Here is a 20066-nt window from a genome sequence, read left to right as displayed (position 1 = left end):
CAACAGTAAGCTATGGGTAAATAAACACATTTCTTAAGGTGAGCAGAGTGCGGACACACCATGTTGACCGTGCTTTACTCTGCAGTGGAAACCATACGTCGGTTTTTCAATCTGCTGTAAATCACAATCACTCGTTAGTTATTTCAAAAGACTCTTTATTGTTCCAATGCCAGACGCCTCTTAGTGCATCTGTAAAGGACAGTATAAAAACACCATAAAGAAAATATACAACAATTGTTTAGCACCAGGTTCTTCAACAGAGGTTTACTTAACACAACACTGGGCCACACCACCTCCATCCTGTTGAAATGGCAACCATAGTAGCACACACACGAGGGTAGTCAGGCACACAATACACACTACGGGTTTAAGGTTTGACCTACAGCCAGACATCTCGGATCAAACGTATCGATCCAAGATTAGTGTTAACCAATCAAATCTCTTGTCTATCACAAGGTTGATGACAGAGCAGTGGGCTGAGCTCCAGTGGAGGTAGGCGTCTCTTGCTCCAGCTTGAAGAAAAACACAAAAGGAACTCTAGGGAACAGCAACACGTCTCCCACCTGCATTTAAACAGTAATTAATGCTATTATGTGTATGATAAAAAAAATGTAATGATATTATAACAATTAAGGATCTGTTATTTTTCAGCTTCATTGAGTAGAATAAAGCAGGTGGGGTGGGGGTGGGGGGTGGGGGGGAACTAGTCTTGTATAGCGATATCCTCTAAAATCACATTACATGGCTATGGAAACAACTGAAGTAACATCCCAGGCCATTGGTACTTGTTTACATCCATACGTCTGTCAGCAATAAAATAATTACTACATACTGATAAATCCTCTGGGTTTGTATTGCACCAAATAGGTTCTCTAGTTTTACAGTAGGGGTTGGTAGTAGGACACGGGATGTGCAAAACATGGGGGAGGAGTCTGTAGCGGGATTAATAATCTCAGATGGAATAGTGCAAGAAGTAGATCTGACGCAATCATATAACGACAAACGAGTTTCAACAAGTCACATCCCACAGACCGACAAATGAATCAGAATCTACTTTACACAACTGCATAATGACACTGTCTTCATTACTTCACGTGCACCTCCTGGGTTTAGTGGGACTGAAAATGAAGTCGTTTTGAACGTGTATGTTTGCGCTTAATGTGTAATCAATAGTATTGTTTAAAAAAAAGACAATATTTAGCGGACTTCTGGCCAATTAGTTTGACACAGGAATGTATATTTAGGGTCCATACACATTGTGAATCGGGTAAAATAATTCCTTCATTCAAAGCATGTTTTTTGGCACCTACTTTAAAATATAAGTGTGATGGTATCAAACGAGGATATTAAAGTATCATAAACTTTCAATGTAAGTTTTCTAAACCTAAAAAAAGTTCTTAAATTAAAAACTTTGAATTTCACAAGTGCCACGAAATGATGAAAATTCATTTGGGGGAATATTTACGAGTTGTACAATAACAATTACTTCAAGTACTTAAAAAATGACAGATTCAGATTAATATTTGGTGACAGTGGCCTCAATAAGGAGGGTTGTTGGGGGGGCCAGGGAGAGCACCAGCTTTATGCAGTCCCATTTAAACAATTTGAGATAAACACGTTCAGAAAGACAAAGGCAAGTTGATGATAAAAATAAAAAAAAACACAGTATCAAACATTCTGTACATACATATCCATGGATAAAAATAGTGCAACATCAAGCTTTTGTTAAGTTAGACTGCTACATAACTGCTGAGTGTAAGACGGAACCATAGTGGGATGGTCAGTCCTCGTGGTCAGCTCAATGTCAGAAGGCACCGTGTTAAAGTCCCTTTCCCAGGAAGGAGGAGGTCTCGTGCTTCGGTTAGTTCTCTGGGAGAAAAGAGAGAGAGCACAAGTTGACTTTGTGGTGATTGATAAATGTACATGTCTTTAGTGATAGTCAATAAAAGAGGCAAGGTAGTTACCCAACACAAAGTCACACCATCGTGGCCCGGTCAGGCCCCTCATTCGCGATTGTCTCAACATTTTCGCTGGTGGTGGTTGTGGTGGTTCAGTAGACACAACCCCTGGACCTTTGTATTTGCCTTTCCGCCTCCTCTCTGGCATCTCATCCGGCTCCTGGACTGATTTAGGAGAAGACCCTTCAGGCTCTCTGGAGGCAGACCTCCTCTTCATGCTTATTCTTTCAGTTTTCACAGCTTTAACAACTCCTACCAATTTTCTCTCCCTTCCTGCAAATACATATGCAGAGGGTGACCCATCATCCAGTGTCACAGTACAGGAGTCCCACTCTTCCTCCAATGATTCACTGTCTGGAGAGTTAATCTTCCTCAGAAACACCCGACATTCCTTCAGTGTCTCAGGACTCCAGGGTTTCGAGCAGAGCTTCTGCTCTTTGGGTGCATCCACAGGCTCCTGAGTTTGGTCCACAGAACTGGTGGCAGAACTGTTCCCCAAACAGTCATATAACTGATCCTTTGCTGGTTTGTGTAATGCTTTACGTTTTTGTTGTAGTCCATCTACTGCATGCTCATTTGAACAACTTGTAACTACTTTTATGGTTTTCTTATTCTGCCTCTTTTGCCACCTCTCCCTTTCTCTCCGGGTTAGGAACTTTGTCCTTGCATTAAGTACAGTGGCCTGGTAGTTTCTAAATGCTCTGTTTCGCCACCATTGGACTCCTTGATTAAACCTGCCTGTTGCAAATCTGGGAGTGAAGAGCTGCCGCCTAATATGTGTTGACAGAGCCGCGTTGTTCCTCTTCCTCAACCTTCTTTGAGCCTGTTGATGTTGTAAAGGGCTTTTTGGCACAGTTTTGGCAAATTTCTTGACGTGTTTGTGGAGTCGCTCTGCTTGAGGACTGGGGCAAACCACTTTGTTATTGGCAGAACGAGGAACCTGCATAAATTCATCAGGATTACGGGAGGTTTCCTTCTTGACAATAGCCAGAGACTGCGTCTCTGTGGTCTGCATGAACCAGGAGGAGAGCTGTTGCATACTGCAGGACCTTGGTGTGTTAGGAGAACAATCAAACAGTTTTCGAACCACAGAAGAATGTTTTGACTTCCTGGTAAATGAATTGTTGCCTTTGGTGCCTGATTTAGAATTAAGATTTATTTCTTTTTCTTTGTTCTCCACAGTGTCTGAGACCCAGGTGTCAGAGATGAGTCGTATTCGGCTGGCAAGTTCCTGGTTCATTGTGTTTTCCTCAGCTGACGCTGCCCACCATCTTAGAGTCTCTTTTGGGGTAAAGATCGAGTCTACTGACACCCTTGCCACACTGCTCAGGTCCTGAGAGATCTTCTTCCTTTTGTCTTGTCCAAAGAGCTGTCTTCTTCCCCCTGAAGTTTCAACACTACTCTGTTGCTCCTCCTTTTTCCTTTCATTGCTGGCCTTGTTTAGCAAAAGTTGTTTAGAGCGTCGTAGCAGAGCGTTACTGTGGCTGTATGACTTAGAGGTGGAGGTGGCAACAGCATGCAGAAAGTGGATTGAGGGCTTTCTCACTCTCACTGAGTGACGCACTGCTACTTTCTGACTTGGCAGTCTGTCTTTACCTTGATTCTTTGCTTCTATCCCTTTCTCCGCTTGACTGCTTCTGGTTGTTGACTGAAAGCTGATTGTCCTAGGTTCTTTGGAAGGTCTTAATTCTGGCAGAAGGACTTGTTTATGAATTAGTGCTTCCGGAGATTCCCGAGTGTCCCTGTTCATTTGAATTTTGCGTTGCCTTGGAGACACTGTAGTTACTGTAACAGAGATTCCAGAGATTTTAACTTTTGCAGGTCTACCTGGTTTCCGAGAGGGCCCAGAATCATCACGTTTCTTACATTTGATGTTCCTGCTAGATAGAGGAGCAGACTCTTTCAGAGGGCTGACAAAACTGAACTGCTCTGACAACTTTGTGGAGGCAGTTTCAACATTACCTGAGCTGGTCTTAGAACTGTGCATTAAAATGCCCAAGTCACTTTTCAGGCCAACTGCCTGACAGGCATCATGGAATTCTGTTTGTAGCTGGTCGAAGCCCTCAGACACCATCCGTTTGTTTCTTCTTGAACGGCCATACAAAACGGTTATTTTGAGGTTCTTGTTTACATTGTCTTCAGCGTCATTTGCTATTACAACTTTTCCGCTTACTGTTTCTGTCCCGATTGCTGAATCCACAGCCTTCTGCTTGCGTGGTCGACCAATTGGTCTCTTCACTTTTTGCTCCAGCTGTGGTCCCAGCTTCTTTGGCCGGCCCGGACGCCTTTTTTGAGGAGTGGATTCATGAAAAGACAAAGAGTCACATGGTGATCTCTGGCTCTCAGTACCAGCTACACGCTTAGTTGGAGTACTTTCCCCTGACCTTCTCAAACCTATTTTAGGCGATGAGGAAACTGACTTGGGTGAAGAAGCTGACTTGCTTGATGAAGATGCTGACTTGGGTGGTGATCTATGGCTCTGAGTTCCAGCTACACGCTTTGTTGGAGTACTTTCACTTGATCTTCTGGAATCTATTTTAGGTGATGAGGAAACTGGATTGGGTGAAGATGCAGACTTGGATGGTGATGACATAGACTTGCTTTGCGGAGAAGCAGATTTTGGAGTTGAGGAGGCAGACTTGACTGGTGAAGAAGTTGACTTGGTTGGTGAACAAGATGTAACTGGTGAGGTAGCAGACTTTCGTGGTGAGGAACTAGATGTTACCTTTGATGAGTGAGATTCAGTGCTCTTCCTTTTTTGTTTCTCATGTGTCCCTGACCATGAAGACACTACACATGGGTCAAATGATTTGTCTGCTTGTGAACTAGCACCAGTGCTTGCTGATTTGAGACTATATCTTACTCCTTCCTTACCCTGTACAGCTGATACAAACATGAGCTTAATTGGACTAGTGTACTCGACACTGGAGTTGGGAGGGTTATCAACACAGGGGGCAGAGTTTATGGTGACATTCCTATTTAATGACTTTTGGGGCATTCCAGAAACAGTATTTAAAACCTGTAGTCTTTTTGGAGAAGATCGTAGTCTTGTATGCTTGGCAGCACAGTCGTTGTCATCTGTCCTAATATCCAAACTGCATTTTGTTGGACTCTTCACTTTGGCAGCCATAGTTTCTGACTCTGTGTAAGATGGCCCACATTGCTCTCTATGTGTTGAGTCAAAGGTAAGCTTCCCTGTGTGTTCACATGAGGACAGAGGGGTGTCATTTCCTAATTCAAGCTGGGTCTCATTAGCATCTGGCTCTTTGGATAAGTCCTCCAAAGTTTGAGTTGTCAAATCATTGTCCTTCTGTATTTTCTGATTGAAGATGCTTTCAGAGAAACATGCAACAAAGAACATCTTCCTGGGCTCAGTGACATAGGAGGAAAAGCGCTGTGGAGGGACTATGTTTCTCCTAGTTCTTCTAACCTCCTTGGAGTGGTTTGATTTGTTCCTCTCTCTAATAGAGCTATTGCAATCTTTACCCTTACCTGGTCTATTGTCACTGTCAGAGCTTTGACCTGATGGGGCTTCTTGGTTTTCATCATTTCCAGCACCGCTAACCTCACCACCTTCATTACAAGCCCCGACACACTGTTTTGCTGAGGTTGCAGTCCCAGTCATTATCTCTGCTAGCTTTTGTACACGGTAACCCTTTAAACCTTGTTTGCCAACCTTGCTCTGCAGCTTAGAGGTGGGTATCTGAGTGCCTGGGTGAGTAAGATGATTTTTTTCACATGATATTTCCCATTCTTTCTCCTCTGATTTAAGGACGTTAAGGTCTTCTGTGACTACAACTGTCTGTATTTCCTTTTTTACTTCATTCATGTCACTATCTGTAGACAGCATGTTCAGTGGTGGCTCTCCAACGTTATGATTTTCTACGGGTTCTTCACTTCCTTCCATTTCTCTTTTAGACTCCCCTTTAACAAGGTTTAAGTCAGAAGAAGTGCATGATGTAGTTACACAAACCTTTCCATCATTCAGTTTGGGCTTTTTGGCTGGTGAACCTTTTCTCCTATTGCAGGACTGGTCAAGCCTGGCAAACTCGCGTTTAATTTGTAATGTATGCCTTCTGGCTGAAGGGTCATCAGCAGGTGTTGCTATAGCAGTAAGGACTTCCTGGCGACGTCTGGAACGGGTATTAGGGGACTTGGGCTCTTTGCTATCATGGCGATTGAACAGCTCAGATAGATTGTAGTCACAACCATTGCCTCTGTGAAGCACTTTGGTGATAATTTCAGTCAGATGGGCATCAGCATGAAACTGCAGGGTTTGACTTGTTGATGGAGACTGCAGCTGCTCCTTCTCAGAAACATTAACGGCTAAAGAAACTGGAGGTGGGTCTTTCTCTAGAGGTTTGATTGTCTCTAGTTTCTCACTGAAGCGATTCACAACATCCTGCAGTAAAGTCCCACTTGGGTTCTGCTCAGCCTGACTACTTCTTGGGGTCCTACTCTGTAGCTCCTCCTCTGTATCTGTACTCACATCTGCTTTGAGGTGGCTTCCATTCACAATATCATTTTTAACTGTTATGTCAGTTTCGTCCTCTTGTCTATGGTGAAGGAGGGAGGGTGGCTTTTCATCGGTTTTCTTACAGATGTCTGAAGGGATAGGGGAAAGAGGGGGAGGAGAGGGGCTCCGCTCTCTCTTTAGGACAGGACAAGGGGGATCCCCATCGATTATCCCCTTTTCTATTGTGCTGCCTACCTGTATTGGACAGGTGGGGTTTGAATAACAGTGACAAGGATAGGGAGTGTGTTGGTTACAGCAGATCGATGAGGAAGGACACAAAGTAGAGGAAGGAGTGCACAGTGAAGGAGATTTGGATAATGTAGGAGAGGGTATAAAGGAACACACCATGTTGTTGATATGACCTGCAGTCAGGCTCTGGCAGGAAATGCAGTGCAGTCTCTTGGGACACAGAACAGTGTAGGTTTCCATCCTGCACCTCTGCACACAGCAGTAGCCTGAACCCAGAGAACCATCATTTTTCCAGTCTTTTAAAGGGTCGAGATTGATGCTACAATTGGACTGGGGGTCTCCTGAATGGCACAATGTGCTGCTGTGATCTTGAGGATCACAATCCATTAAAGGGTAGTACAGGCTGGCGTTAGAAGCTTTACATTCACAAAGTGTGACTGCATGAGGGGTACTATTATCATGTGGGTTTACACCACAGTGACAGGAGTAGGATTCGGCTTGACCTACAGGCGTTCGATCAAGTGAAGACTGCAATTTTTCCTGGTGTGCCAGCTTAAGGATCTGGTAGAGTAAGGAACGGTGCGCTGGACAAAGTGTGCTGAGAACAGCATCCGCTGCAGAGCTCTGACGACACTTATTCCCGTGCTGTCCCAGATCTCCCACTTCTTTAAATGATGGCAGCAGGGAGCTAGAGTCAAAAATGCAAAGATAAGAGTTAGGTTTATCTCAAAGATGAGCCAGTGTCAAACAAAGAAGTACTTACAGAGAGTAACCACCAAATCATAACATGTTTTAAACAACACAAAAATAAGATTGTGTCATTTCCTTCATGCATTAGTGTTTAAGCTTTTTTTTGTGTTTTAGAAAATTGTAGCCAGCAGCATATGCCAACTATAGATCAGTGCTGTCTGCATTTTCTAGCATCTTATTCTTGTAATTTACCAGCTAAAATCTGAGATGTATTCAATGTTGATGAAATGAAAGCCTGACAGAATACTGCTACTTTCATGTGTCTAACTATTCTGAATTGGAGTTATTAAGTTGTAGAGCACGAACACTAACCAACAGCCTTTCCTAGCCAGGATTGCCATCGTTTTGTCAAGCTATCATGAAAGAACAACTACCCTTCACACTGTTAGTAATCTGCAAACCCCGACACAAACCGCTGTATTAATATAAAAATATGACAGGTCACTGATTAGAGAACTGTTTTATTGATGAGTTGCTGAAGGCAAATGATAACATTCTGCTAAAAGCAGAAGGAACGATTGTAGAAACGCTCAAACCAAAAATGTTCTTTTCAACAGCTCGTTTACCTACAAACTGACAGCTCAAAAACCTCAACGTTCAACAGTTTTATAAGGTCCTGTGATAAATTTTACTATAAAAGTCAGTCATTGATTTAACATTAAATTGTTTTAACTAAATTATTTGAGATGGTATTTTCAGCTTTTTAAGTACTGTACATGCCCAGACCTCCGGTTGGACACAATAAGAGTTAAATTCTGTAGTGTTACTGTTGAGTTTGTTATGATAACCACATTATTTCAAATCACATAAATAATTTTTAACATAAGCACCAAACAAGCACAATACTTAGGTTTGTCATCTTAGGACAAAATAAATTAGATCAGCTAACATTTAAAAGCGTTCATGCAGTTGTAGCAATACACATTTCACATAGCATCAAAGTGCCCCATTACAAATCAAGAACTACAACAATCAAACTAGTAAAATCACAGTTTTGAAGCACAATCAATAAATAAGTATGAAGCAACATGAAGAGGTCTTGTTTTACAATAGAAATGCTTCTTGTAAATCATAGTGCAATAATTGATTGATGCATAAATAGCAGATTTATGTTAAGTAATTTAAAAGAGTTGCCAGTAGTTAGAAAAAAAACTAAAAAACTAAACAATGAACTGCCTCAAGCTCAATTTAAAAACAAGCCCAGGTGTGTTCCCAGAATATACCACCATTTAACAATAAAATAATTACATGTTCTATTTCTCAAGAAAGGTTTAGGCTTGTTTACAAACTGGCCCTTGGTCATAAATGGCAGATAATTCCCAGAGTAAAGACACCATGCTGCACTGTGCTTTCGCCTCACACAGGCAACATGTAATGTTGTGAGCAGAAACATTCAGGAGCGGAGACATCAGTATTTCTTTACATTAGAAAGGTTGAAATACGACAATCTGACCAAAAAATGCTTTGAAAAATAAATTGCATTACAATTAGCCTTAAAGTTACAAAAACACATACAAAGATTACCAATAAGGATAAATACTTAGCCAAGAACATGGCAGAGCTCCTGTAAATGCCACAGGACATAATTTAAACCATTGTTATCATGTCACACTCCACCAAATGGCCAACTGGCTGTATGATAATTCATTTGAAAAGTTTAAGTGTTGTTGATGGCCACAAACTTACACGTAGGTGGGGGTTTTTCCTTGAGAGACAAACAGCTCGTAAGCGTCCCTAAGCTAATGAGAGCTCCTACCCCAGCATAATAAGTATCATAACACAGAGGCTTTAATATGAAACCTGACACTGGGCTATAGGCAGATATAGTTCAGAGGTATATGTGGCAATGAGGTTAGAGAAAGAGACGCAGATAAATAGAGAGAGACACACACACACACACACACACACACAGGCAGGTTGACATCCCAGCAAAATAAATCGAAGCAGCTTTGTGTGGGTAACCCTGAACTGCTGCTTTGGTAGTAGCACTGTTAATGGATATAGGCCCATCTCAGAGGCCCATCCGGTAGTCTACACAATCAACCATCTATAACAACGGACCTTATCCATACACTAGACACTCGTCTGTCATTTAGGCTTCACACATTTACAATGCATGATACCTTGGAATCGCATTGGTTGAAGGTCTTTTGTTGTAGCTACGCTTCTTTGTGCCAGAGGGAGACGGCCCCGTAAAGTTAAGTCACAAGCAGCAGTTACGTATGAGGTTTACAGTAATACAGCTACAGTAGCAGAAGTAGTAAGTATCTGTGGTAATTAAACATCTTTCACAAACAGTACACATATACCATAACATACATTTCTCAAGCTTATCAGTGCACATTGAAAAACATGCTTCACATTTGCATTCCGACTACACTCAGTACAATGCTTGCACAATAAGACTAGGAAACTATGTGGACACAAAAATGGCTATCGTTAACTAATCTCTTTAACAGAAACTCATAGTGAAAATGTAGCCACCACAGCGGGGTTGTTCTGTACAATCTCCCTGTTTGTAGACGTGTCTAACAATATGAGTTTTTAATCTGTTACAATGGCTCTAAGTCACTTCAGTAGCCCAGGTACGATACCCAGAGAGATAGAAAGCTGCAAATGACAATCATCATCACTCCATTAACAAGGAGCTTTAAGAGTTGAATCAAACCTGAATAACCTAACAGCTAACAAACATGAGAGTCACACTTTATTTCTTAGCCTTAAGAGGTCTACAGCGGTGTTTCTCATGCTTGATCCTGAGCAATCAGATGGCCAACAATCACCTTGAAATAAAACCAAATCATGTCGAGATGAAAACAAACCACCTGGAGGTCTTACTGTACAAGGATAATAGGACAAGGCGATTAATCGAATTTAAATTTCGATAACGAGTATGGCTTCCAACAATTACGAAAACAAAGTAATCGACCTGAAATGATTACTATCCCGCGTTTCGTTTTGCAATGAGGCTCTTATGCCTCGTGTCGCCCGGGCCACGGGGCCTGCTGTGTGAGGTTTATGGTATAACGACTGTATTTTCGCCGATCAGCAGCGGCAATCATTTTGCAGTGGCTGGCCTGCACATTACCCCCTGCCGCTTGTCCTCACTCCCCCGCTGACCTGCGTTCGCTTTAAAAACAAACATCAACACTAATCTGAAATTATTAGGATGTGTAGAGTACTGAAGTTAACTTTGTGTTTGTTTGAGAGTTTATCAGACACGTATTTAAAACACATTCCAACATTTTGCGCGCACACAGTTCACCAGCCACACACAACACGAAACGTAAAGCGACGCGCAGCCAGAACATCAGTGTTAAAGTAACTGGAATGATCCGGATTCATGCTTCGACTATATCGATAAATAATTAAATACATGTGATCATCAGCTTGTGTTGAGGGCGACAGAGACGAGCACACGCTCCTGCGAACAGGAGAGAAGTTCTTAGACACTCAAATCTGTTAATGAGTGCCAAAAGGATTCATTTTCCTTTAAAGTTCAATAAATGCGTGATGTTTCCAAAGTCAGTAAGTAATCGTTATTACAATATTGACCAAAAGTAATCGCAAATTATGATTTTTGCCCTAGTTGAGCAGCCCTAAATGATAATGCTGTTTATATTCTATTCTGTTATGAACAAATTCCCAGACGAGACCAAAGCCAAGAACTGACCATTGATTTACATCAGGCTGCAACTAATATTTTTTAAATCCACTACACCCATGATTAATCAATCAATCATATATAAAATATGCGAAACAAACTGAAATATTTCAAATAAATAGTGGTGGATAATTGTTTTCGTCAGTTGACATTTTTTTTTGCTCTACTTACAGGTATGGTATTTTTAGCCACACATGATAGTTTATGCCTCTATCTCATAGAAGTTTGATTATCCCCAAAAACTACTGTATATAGAAGTTAAAGATTTGCAATGATGTCAATTGGAAAGAGTAGTGGACAGAAAATCGGAAAGTTTCAGTCATGCCTGGTGAAAAACACAAGGCGCTCTATTAAAACAGTTTTGTAGACCATGTTCACATATTTACACCCGAAACCCCCCCACTTCTACTAGGAATTTCAATTCATCAGCTTTTGGCCTCGCAGACAATACCTGCAAATAAAATCTATTTGTATTTTGGTCTTTCCATGGGATAAGTTGATAATAAATGGATACTAGAAACCAAGCAATTTCCCTTTAGATGTCCGAGTTGAGAAAACTGAAGCTTCGAGGAGTTGTTGAGTTTTGCAGCTCATGTGAGCCAAAGCTGCAATGAGCACCACTGCCTCTTATAAATGCAGCCCCTTGAAGCTGCTTTGAGTTAAGCTCAGGACCAGGCAAACGAAACACAACTAAAAGTGTGACTTTCACATAACAGACAAATAGTTAAAAGACCTGAATATTAATATCAATCCATTGTAAAGGCATGTGTTGTGTTTTAATAAGTGTCTTCAGAAAACATGTGTCTTGTAAGAGGTGATGTGTTCAAGTGTTGAGGAGTTATGGAGGCTTTTTGTGGTCTAGAACCTCTTTGTGTCAGCAGCCGAGGCAAGAGTCCCTGAGTTTGTGGAACAGGTCATGGTACCAGAACCAGACGAGGTGGAATTGGATGAACAAAAGTTGGCAGATTTCTTCTTGGGTGGGTTCTTCAGTGTTCCAGTGCGCTCCTTGACTTTGTATTCCAGTGTGCTATGGGGCACCCCGTAGACCCCCTGGGCTTTGGACACGCTCATGCGACCTCCCATCACCATTGTAATAGCCTCCTCCAGTAGGTCGTGGTCGTACTGACGGTATCTCCCACGTTTCTTTCTCGGTTGCTTGTCTTTATCCCGACTACCTGCCCCCTCCTCTGAATCATCCAATGAAGACCCACGTGGTCCCAGGCGATGAGGAGACTGGTTGGCACTGCCTGGATAGCCGTGAGCCAAGAGAGGAGGTCTGAGCTTGAAGAGAGACGAAGGTCTGGCAGCAACTGTCGATGAACTGGCAGTACCCTCTGTTGATGAGGTACGTTGATGGAGGTTTTCAGCCACGTTGCAATTCTCAGCTAGAATCGATCTTTTATGGTCAGACATGGATCGGACCTGAGGAATACGCAGGGACATGGGTGGCTCCAGGCTGGGAGTGGGGCTTAGTGGGGGCTGGAGAGCATCCCTGAGTTGGGGAAAGACGCGGGGGAAGGTTTTCTGAAGACCACTTGGCTGATAAAAAGTAAGAGAGGAAGAAGGGAAACTAAAGTCTCCATTTTCCTCTGCAGCTCCTCCAATTTCTGCCCGCTCTGCCCAAGCCGCCACCTTCTGCAGAACAAGACGGGCTTCCCCGCCCAGCATTGATGACATCACATTGTACGATGTCACTTCATCCCTGAAATCTTTGCTTCCTGGTGTAAATTGCTGCAGCATTCCAAGCCTTCCCTCGGCCCAGCCATCCAGACCTTGCCTCAGGGTTTGAAGAGATATTCCATAAAGCAATGAGGCCCGCTGCTCCAGCAGCCTCCCTGAACGAATATCTTTCAAGGCCTTGGACAGCAACCCCTCAGACAGCTCCCAGCTCCTCTCAATGTACTCCTTCTGCCTGCGCTGCCTCCTAGGGATGGGAGGACCAAACAGCAGGGTCAAGATGGAGGTGATGGAGGGGTTTGATTTTGGCAAAGGGGACAAGGGGGGGTGCAGAGCGAGGGGTCCACTCCTTTATGCCTTGTGTTGGTAACATCACTGCGGCTGTTAAGTTTCATGTCTGTCTCTTTTCAGTCTGTTTCTGGGCCCTCACACACACTGCTGCTGTGTGTCTCTCATGCACACACATTCTTTGTGTGTGGCAAAGCCTCTTCACGTCCAGGTGGGACAGTCTGTGAATGGCTGGGGTTACTTTGGCGCTGTTGTTACTTTTCTCCTTCAGTGAGAATCCTACATGCTTGAAGGTTGAATATCAAACTCATAATAATTGGATCAGTAAAAAGGGGAATAAAATCATTGTGAGGTGCAATGTACACCTTATTGTACAATCCTGAGCTGTTGGCAAATATTGTAACACGCTGCCATTGCTGTGACGTTACCGCTCAAGAGATAAAAGAGTCAACCCCATAGATCCAAACACCAAACACAGCTAGCTCTTCGTAATAACTAACAATGAACTGACACACTGCACTGTAAAAAAAAACAGGAGTATGCATATCATACAAGCCAGAGGTGTTGCCTTAAATCAAGGACCATTGGTAGAAATGACAGCATCACAACACAATATTGATGTGAACCATCAAACCATAGCCATGTTTTAGACCTAATCGGGATTTCCTACTATGCAGAGGTCTAGATGCATTACGGGTTTTAACAAAAATGCCTAGGTTATGTAAATTTACAACTGTATTTATGAAGAACCCCAAAATGTAACGGTTAGTAATTACAGAGCTTTCTCCTGCACAAGGCCCAATATCACTAAAGTTTATCCACAGAAACAATTCAAGAATAAAACAAACTCTTACCCAGAGGCTTTGTCAGATGATGATGATGATGATGATGGTGATGATGATGATGAAGAAGTTGCTGAGCAGGCAGAGTTCCTGTTGGAGAGGTCGAGCACGCCATCTGTTGCAGGAAAGGAGTTGAATCACATTGCATGAATGTTAAAGACTCAAAACTTAGAGGCTGGACATATTTATTGGCTGTGAATTCACAATGTGTTTAATGCTTTACCCACCTAGTTCAGGTTCACACTCTTTCTCCTCCTGGGTTCGGCTCACTGTAAGGTCCAGAGGGGCGTCTGATGTTTCTGACGAAGGTGAGGAGGTCCTTGTTCTAACACCATTTGTACTGGTGTGGATCAGACACTTGGATGCATAATCCATGGCAAACTGATGAACCATCTTTTTCATCAGCTCCTGGGCGACCAGAGGGATGTTGGAGACACAGCCCAGGGGCACATCTGACAAAGAAGGCACAGACGTAGATAGTAACATATAGAGCATGATTCTCCTTTTAAAAAGGGGCAATAACAAATCATGGGGTATTTTGGATCATCACAGAATGATTTTAATGTCTAGCAATAAGTTCATTGGGAAACTTTCTACTGATCCCAACAAGCAAAAGCGACTTGTGTCTTACGGTCACTAATGTGTCACACTTACAGAAAGTCTTATTGGGCAACACATTAGGAAGTAAAAATTGCATGCCATATTTCCACAAAATAAAAACAGGTAGTCAATCAAAAGTCGTGTCTCTAATAATAACGCTGTTGACATTAAAAAAAAGTCCAGCCCCCATATACAGGTTGCTGAAAATACAAGAATGGATAAACTCCTACTGCCTGTCATATAACGCACTTTGCAGTAAAGCATTATTTATATTTCTACCCCTTTAATTTATTGAATTAAAACAGTAGAAATTGGCACTGACCTGGTGTAAGCCTGAGTACACATCATTTACTTTCACAGTCATAACTCCTCTCAACCTCATAAGCTGGTTAATCAATTTACTAGAGAAACTTGAAGATGACTTCAAGGACCCAAACCTACACTGAAGGAACTCTTATTGAGTCTGTAAACAGCTGGTGCTACAGCTAAGTGCTTTTGAGAAACTCATGATAAAACATCAAAACAGTAAATTCAAGCAGACCAGTCTGGTTTTACAAACATACATTAGAAGATTAATAATGTTACCTCTAATGCTTCTATTGAGACAGAATACACTAACAGGATAAAGCTGACAGTCGTAAGCCTCTGACAGGAGCTTTAATGTGTCACAAGTTGACATATTTGTGCCGTACTCCACAAAAGAAGAAAGAAACCTGACTCACCTTTCTTGTTGAACACAGCCTGGAGAAACCTGTGAGCTGATTGGTTGCTCTCAGAGATGCTTGGAGCCTGACAGGGAGAGTAATCAGAGGGGGAGGAGAGGGGAGGAGTGGCTGCAGGGACTTGATCCTACAACGAGAAAAAAAAGAGATAAGTTACTTAATTGACTGTTTCGACAGACATATTCTACATCTCATAAGAAGCGATGTAATTATTACAATTTTCATGAACAAAGAATGACTTTGACATCTTACACAGAGTTTGTCCAGGGGAAGGTTGCAGAATGAACACTGAGAGCAGCTTGTTTCTGGGGACCAGTCGTCCACCTCTTCAGGTTCACAATCTAAAACAAAAATACATCACAAGGCAACACAGAATTAGGGATCATCGGGGATCAAGCAGTGTTCTACCGTAATTATTATACAACATTTGACAGGGGGCATTAGTGGTTACCTAACTGTATCATCACACACATTTTTTACGACAAGAGAATAATCTAATGATCCATTTGTATTATTGCCCAGCATTAATATGACAGCATAGAAATAATTAGGATTTTGCTTTACTTTTTACGGAAGTTAACACTTACAGATAAAAACTGGCCTGTTGGCTCAAGAATCAGTCTTCAGGATTTTTCTGTATGATTTATACCAATGAATCTACACTTCTCAATATCCCAATTGTGTAGGACTGCTTTATGACAATACTGGATTTGTTGTATCTATGATTGTTTTTTTTCCTATTGAATTTCCCAAACAATATTATTTGACATACATTGTTCATATCATACAGTTATTAGGGTATAAAATTACAGACTCTGAATTTTGTCAGTCGAATTGGATTTGGCTGTTTAATATGAAGATTTGACCATCTGTTCCTTTTACCCCACGTAGACCGACATCTAAAAGGCAATAAAGAAAATCCACTGGTAAGAGATGATTCTTATATATTTTTTTTTTCATGTTATAGCTTGGTTATGAAATCCTACTGTGCTGTGGAGTGTCACTGTTTTCTACCCGACACTGCACCTGAGAGCATCAGAGCGTCCAACAGAAATGAGTGGCACTTCCTTTCCTCACTCTGTCTGGTATTGTTCTGCCCTCCATTTCCAACATTGTCTCTACTTCTATCTATTTAAGTTCCCTTATTTGGAGACAAGACTGGGTTTTAAAGTTTACACCCTGTAACATCATTGCTGCTGCTTTGCTTTACACTGTGAGGCAGCTAAAAGTGTAGTGAGTCAACTGCATTGACTTCCAGGGGCCAGTCCTAAAAATGACACACACCATGTCAAACGATATTTATATAACCCACCCCTTCCCTTGCTGCTGTCAATAAATTTAGTTGTCACTTCATTAGGGACGCTTTGGCTAATATTAATTAAAAACGACAAGATCCCGACAAACAGATGAATGCCACTCAAACAGTGTTTTGAATAAGGGGTTCACCAAGGTGTCTAGGACACATCATCTAAATATGTTCCTGTCTAGTCTCCAGATGGCACGGAGGACCTCACTGAGGCCTCAGATAGCATCAAACAGGCTGTGTTTTTGGCTGGTGCCCAGCAAGTGCCAAACGAAATAAACACAGCCAGTGAAAATAATTTCAATATTTTCTTGATTAAAATATGATTTTGAGGGATTACTTTTGATGTAGGCAAATGGGTTCTGAGGGTGTATATCCGTGTCTGATGAAACAGATACATTTGAAATAATACAATTTACTATTTAAAATCTGGTTCAATGAGATTCATTTTAGTTGCTGATCAATTCTATTCATTTCAGATTATATGAATACCTGAAGGCTAACTGTAATCCTTTATAATTAGGGTCTGAATAACAAGAACTAAATCCGTCTTCCTCAGAATTTTAAGAAATAAAAAGATGTTACTGTAGCAACTTAAAGGAACGATAAAGACCTCCTGATGTTTAGTGCCACACATTGAGCAGTGATGCACATTTATCGTGTTGATCTCTAAAGATGCATTTCTCACAGAAAACTGGTTGTTGTGTACCTTAATTCTCGGGTTAGCTGCATCAATTTAAGTCCAGTGTTTTTCATCCATACGATATATGATCATAATTCTGAATATAAACCAACGTATAGTTCAATGTTTTTATTTTAAATCAAGTGTCATTAGGGGGAATTGAGCAGCGGAAATATTTACTTACACTAGTGCCGTTTTACTTGTTATAGGTTGTCTGCACTTCCACGTTTGAAACCACGCTGGCTTCTTTAATTATCGCAAGGTTGGTGGCATGTGGGTCTATTTTAACATACAGCTCCATGTTTTGTGTGATGCAGATGTTTTGTAAAGATTCTAATAATTGTTGTTCTTATGATTCTAAAGTACATCTAAACTTTGGGCAACATGGCTACCAGCACAATGTACAGCATTTTGTACCATTGGCACTTTTTCAGATTGTAGGAGGCATGAAGTTGTTTGTGATTAAAGAGATTGTAGGACTTGGCAGGGAGACATGATTGAAGGCAAATCAAAGAGGGGCAGGGGGTTAGTTTGAATGTGATGCAGACATTTCTTTAAATCTAAAATAGATTTTTAGTTGCATGGGGTATAATCTTTTAAAACCTGGTGCCGGTGTTACTGCTGTAAGGTCATATATAGATATATAGTTCAGTCATAGTATATTTACCAGCCCAATTTGCTTTATTTTCACTCCAACCATGAGTTTGATGTTATCTATCTATATTTCTTAAGAGATATATGTTAGTTATGAATTAAACATCTTAAAGGGTTAGCTCTATTTATGAATATATATATTTGAACATTTGGTAGTTGTGAGTCTAACTTCTATAATTAGCAATTTGCTCTGGGGATGAATACAGTATTTCTGATTCTGAAACAGATAAGATGAAAGTGGCACATAATAGTTTAGTTTACAGTGACTCAGTCTTTCAGAACCAAATGTGAGTCAGTCCATGGCAGAATATTCCATATCAAATGCACTGTTTACTAGTATTGTTTGCAATCTATGCAAACAATATGCATGGTTGGTTTAGGTCATTTCAAAGTTTTATAAAGTTTATAAATGTACAAATTGCCTGTGACATCCGACACTTTAATGTGCGCAAACAAAAACCCACCATCAAATACATTGAGGTCTCTCATCAGCATCGGGCCATAGATTCCTTCCAGGATGCTCTCAAACCCTGCAAATGAAAATAAAGACAGTCAATCCTCCAGTACTGGGGGAGACAAGATATGCGTACTCGCAATACCTGACATTCGGGTACAGTATGTTCTACATTTCATGTTTGAGCCGAACTCGACAACTTCCACAGCAACAGTGCTGAGCTCTAAACTTAGCACAGAAGCTAACACCTCCACCTCCAATGCTTGATACCGAGCACCTAGTCTCACTTGGCGAACATCACAAACAATAAACATCACTCATGATCATTACTCATTACTGGTCAACAATTCACACTTCGGTGGGGTTTCCTGGGTTCGATGTCACCGCGAGCTGAGCTAGCCACACCGGCTTCTGTGTTCAAAATAGCACAGTACGTGGAAAACCGTCACCAGAGACTGTTGAAGTGAGTGCGTTTCTCATATTGCACTGACATTAGCTCCCCCAACGTAGCAACAATCCCCTCCCCCAAATAACAACAGCGAGACTGTTAGCATGACGTTAGCATAGCCAGCGTATATGTCAATAAACAAATCTGGCTAAAGACGTTAACTATCACCGACATGCAATTTATACGATTCCCCGAGACGCTGCGGGTCTCCTCGCAGTGGGGTAGCACGGAAGTGTTCATGCTAGGACCGGTGAGTAGCTAGCTAGCTCAGGGGGACAAAGAAAAGGAGCCAAGTCGAGAAGCTAACCAGCTGGTACACATTAGCCTGCCAGCTTCACTTAACCGCTGGGGCTGTTCACCTACGGCGGCAGGCTACTAGCTAGCTATCAGTTGGCTAGCATTAGCTAGCGCTGCAACACTGCTCGGCGAACCGATCCCTCCTCTACCGGGCGAAATCTCCCCGAAGCCCCGTTTATTTTGAACAGAAGTGACCGTACCGACGCAGTGTATCAGTTTGTGTCGCCATGAATCAAGTTCCCGCCGAAACCCTTTTCTTTCTACCGTGCATCTCGGGCACTGCACGGTCGCCATTCTGCGTCCGTCCTCCCCCCTCTCTCTCTCCCTCCGTCTGAGCCGCAGGAACAGGCTGCGCACAGTTTAACCAGCTGGCCCGCCCCCCACCGGCCGCGAGGGGGAACAGCAGCGGGCTCCTCAAGGCCTCAGCTACAAAAAGAAATAATCACGGAGACGTACTTTCCATAATAATGACTCACTATCTTATAATTATCTTAAACTACTTTAGTGTTTTTAGTGTTTTTTCATTAGTTAGTGCTTTAGTGCAGGTGCAATATTCAACTCACTTTTATTCTGCATTATTATTCTGGGTCTCACACGATATGTCCTTGTCTGTTGTACATTGTACTGATCTGCAGCTGCTGCAGCAGTTTGGCCCAAGAAAAAATTACTTGTGGGGACAATAAATTATATTTGATTGATTTGATTAAAGAGCTCATAATACAGATGGTTATCGATCATGATGTATTTAAGAAGACAGGTGCGTTGAGTTTTTTTGGTCTAGCATTTTTTCGTTTAGTAATGAATATTGGCTTAGAGTTTACTATTACTTGTATTTTCTCACATCAAACATTAAACGTAGCATATTCACTAAACCTAAAGAATACTGTTGCAATGATTCAGATATTAATATTATTTTATATTTAAGCATGCTGAACAATTTGGCAATTCTCTTTTTGCTATGTACCATTGTAAACAGGGACTGCACCCAGGTTAATTACTTTGCTACTAGAACTCGATGATTT

The 20066-nt window shown here is 41.7% G+C and overlaps 1 protein-coding gene across 3 annotated transcripts; it reads right to left on the bottom strand.

The window, feature by feature from the left end:
- Positions 1-138: 138 nt before the first annotated feature.
- lcorl (ligand dependent nuclear receptor corepressor-like) lies at positions 139-19403 on the bottom strand. 3 transcript variants are annotated; one of them, XM_035165401.2, is made up of 8 exons: positions 19309-19403; positions 18310-18375; positions 15459-15547; positions 15207-15333; positions 14112-14336; positions 13897-13999; positions 1965-7351; positions 139-1869 (listed from the first exon to the last, which is right to left on the bottom strand). In XM_035165401.2, the coding sequence occupies exons 1-8, from the start codon at positions 19313-19315 to the stop codon at positions 1862-1864; spliced, it is 6012 nt and encodes a 2003-aa protein (XP_035021292.1). In that variant the 5' UTR covers positions 19316-19403; the 3' UTR covers positions 139-1861. The 3 variants fall into 3 exon arrangements, with proteins under 3 accessions (XP_035021292.1, XP_035021287.1, XP_035021300.1); XM_035165396.2 differs by having other exon boundaries at positions 19245-19381; XM_035165409.2 differs by lacking the exons at positions 139-1869; positions 1965-7351 and adding an exon at positions 7862-13001 and having other exon boundaries at positions 19245-19381.
- Between the last annotated feature and the right edge of the window lie 663 nt (positions 19404-20066).

The sequence above is a fragment of the Hippoglossus stenolepis genome, chromosome 2 (assembly GCF_022539355.2).
Source record: "Hippoglossus stenolepis isolate QCI-W04-F060 chromosome 2, HSTE1.2, whole genome shotgun sequence".
Taxonomy (NCBI): domain Eukaryota; kingdom Metazoa; phylum Chordata; class Actinopteri; order Pleuronectiformes; family Pleuronectidae; genus Hippoglossus; species Hippoglossus stenolepis.
The sequence above is the reverse complement of the archived record's forward strand: the minus strand, read 5'-3'. Positions and strand labels throughout refer to the sequence as shown.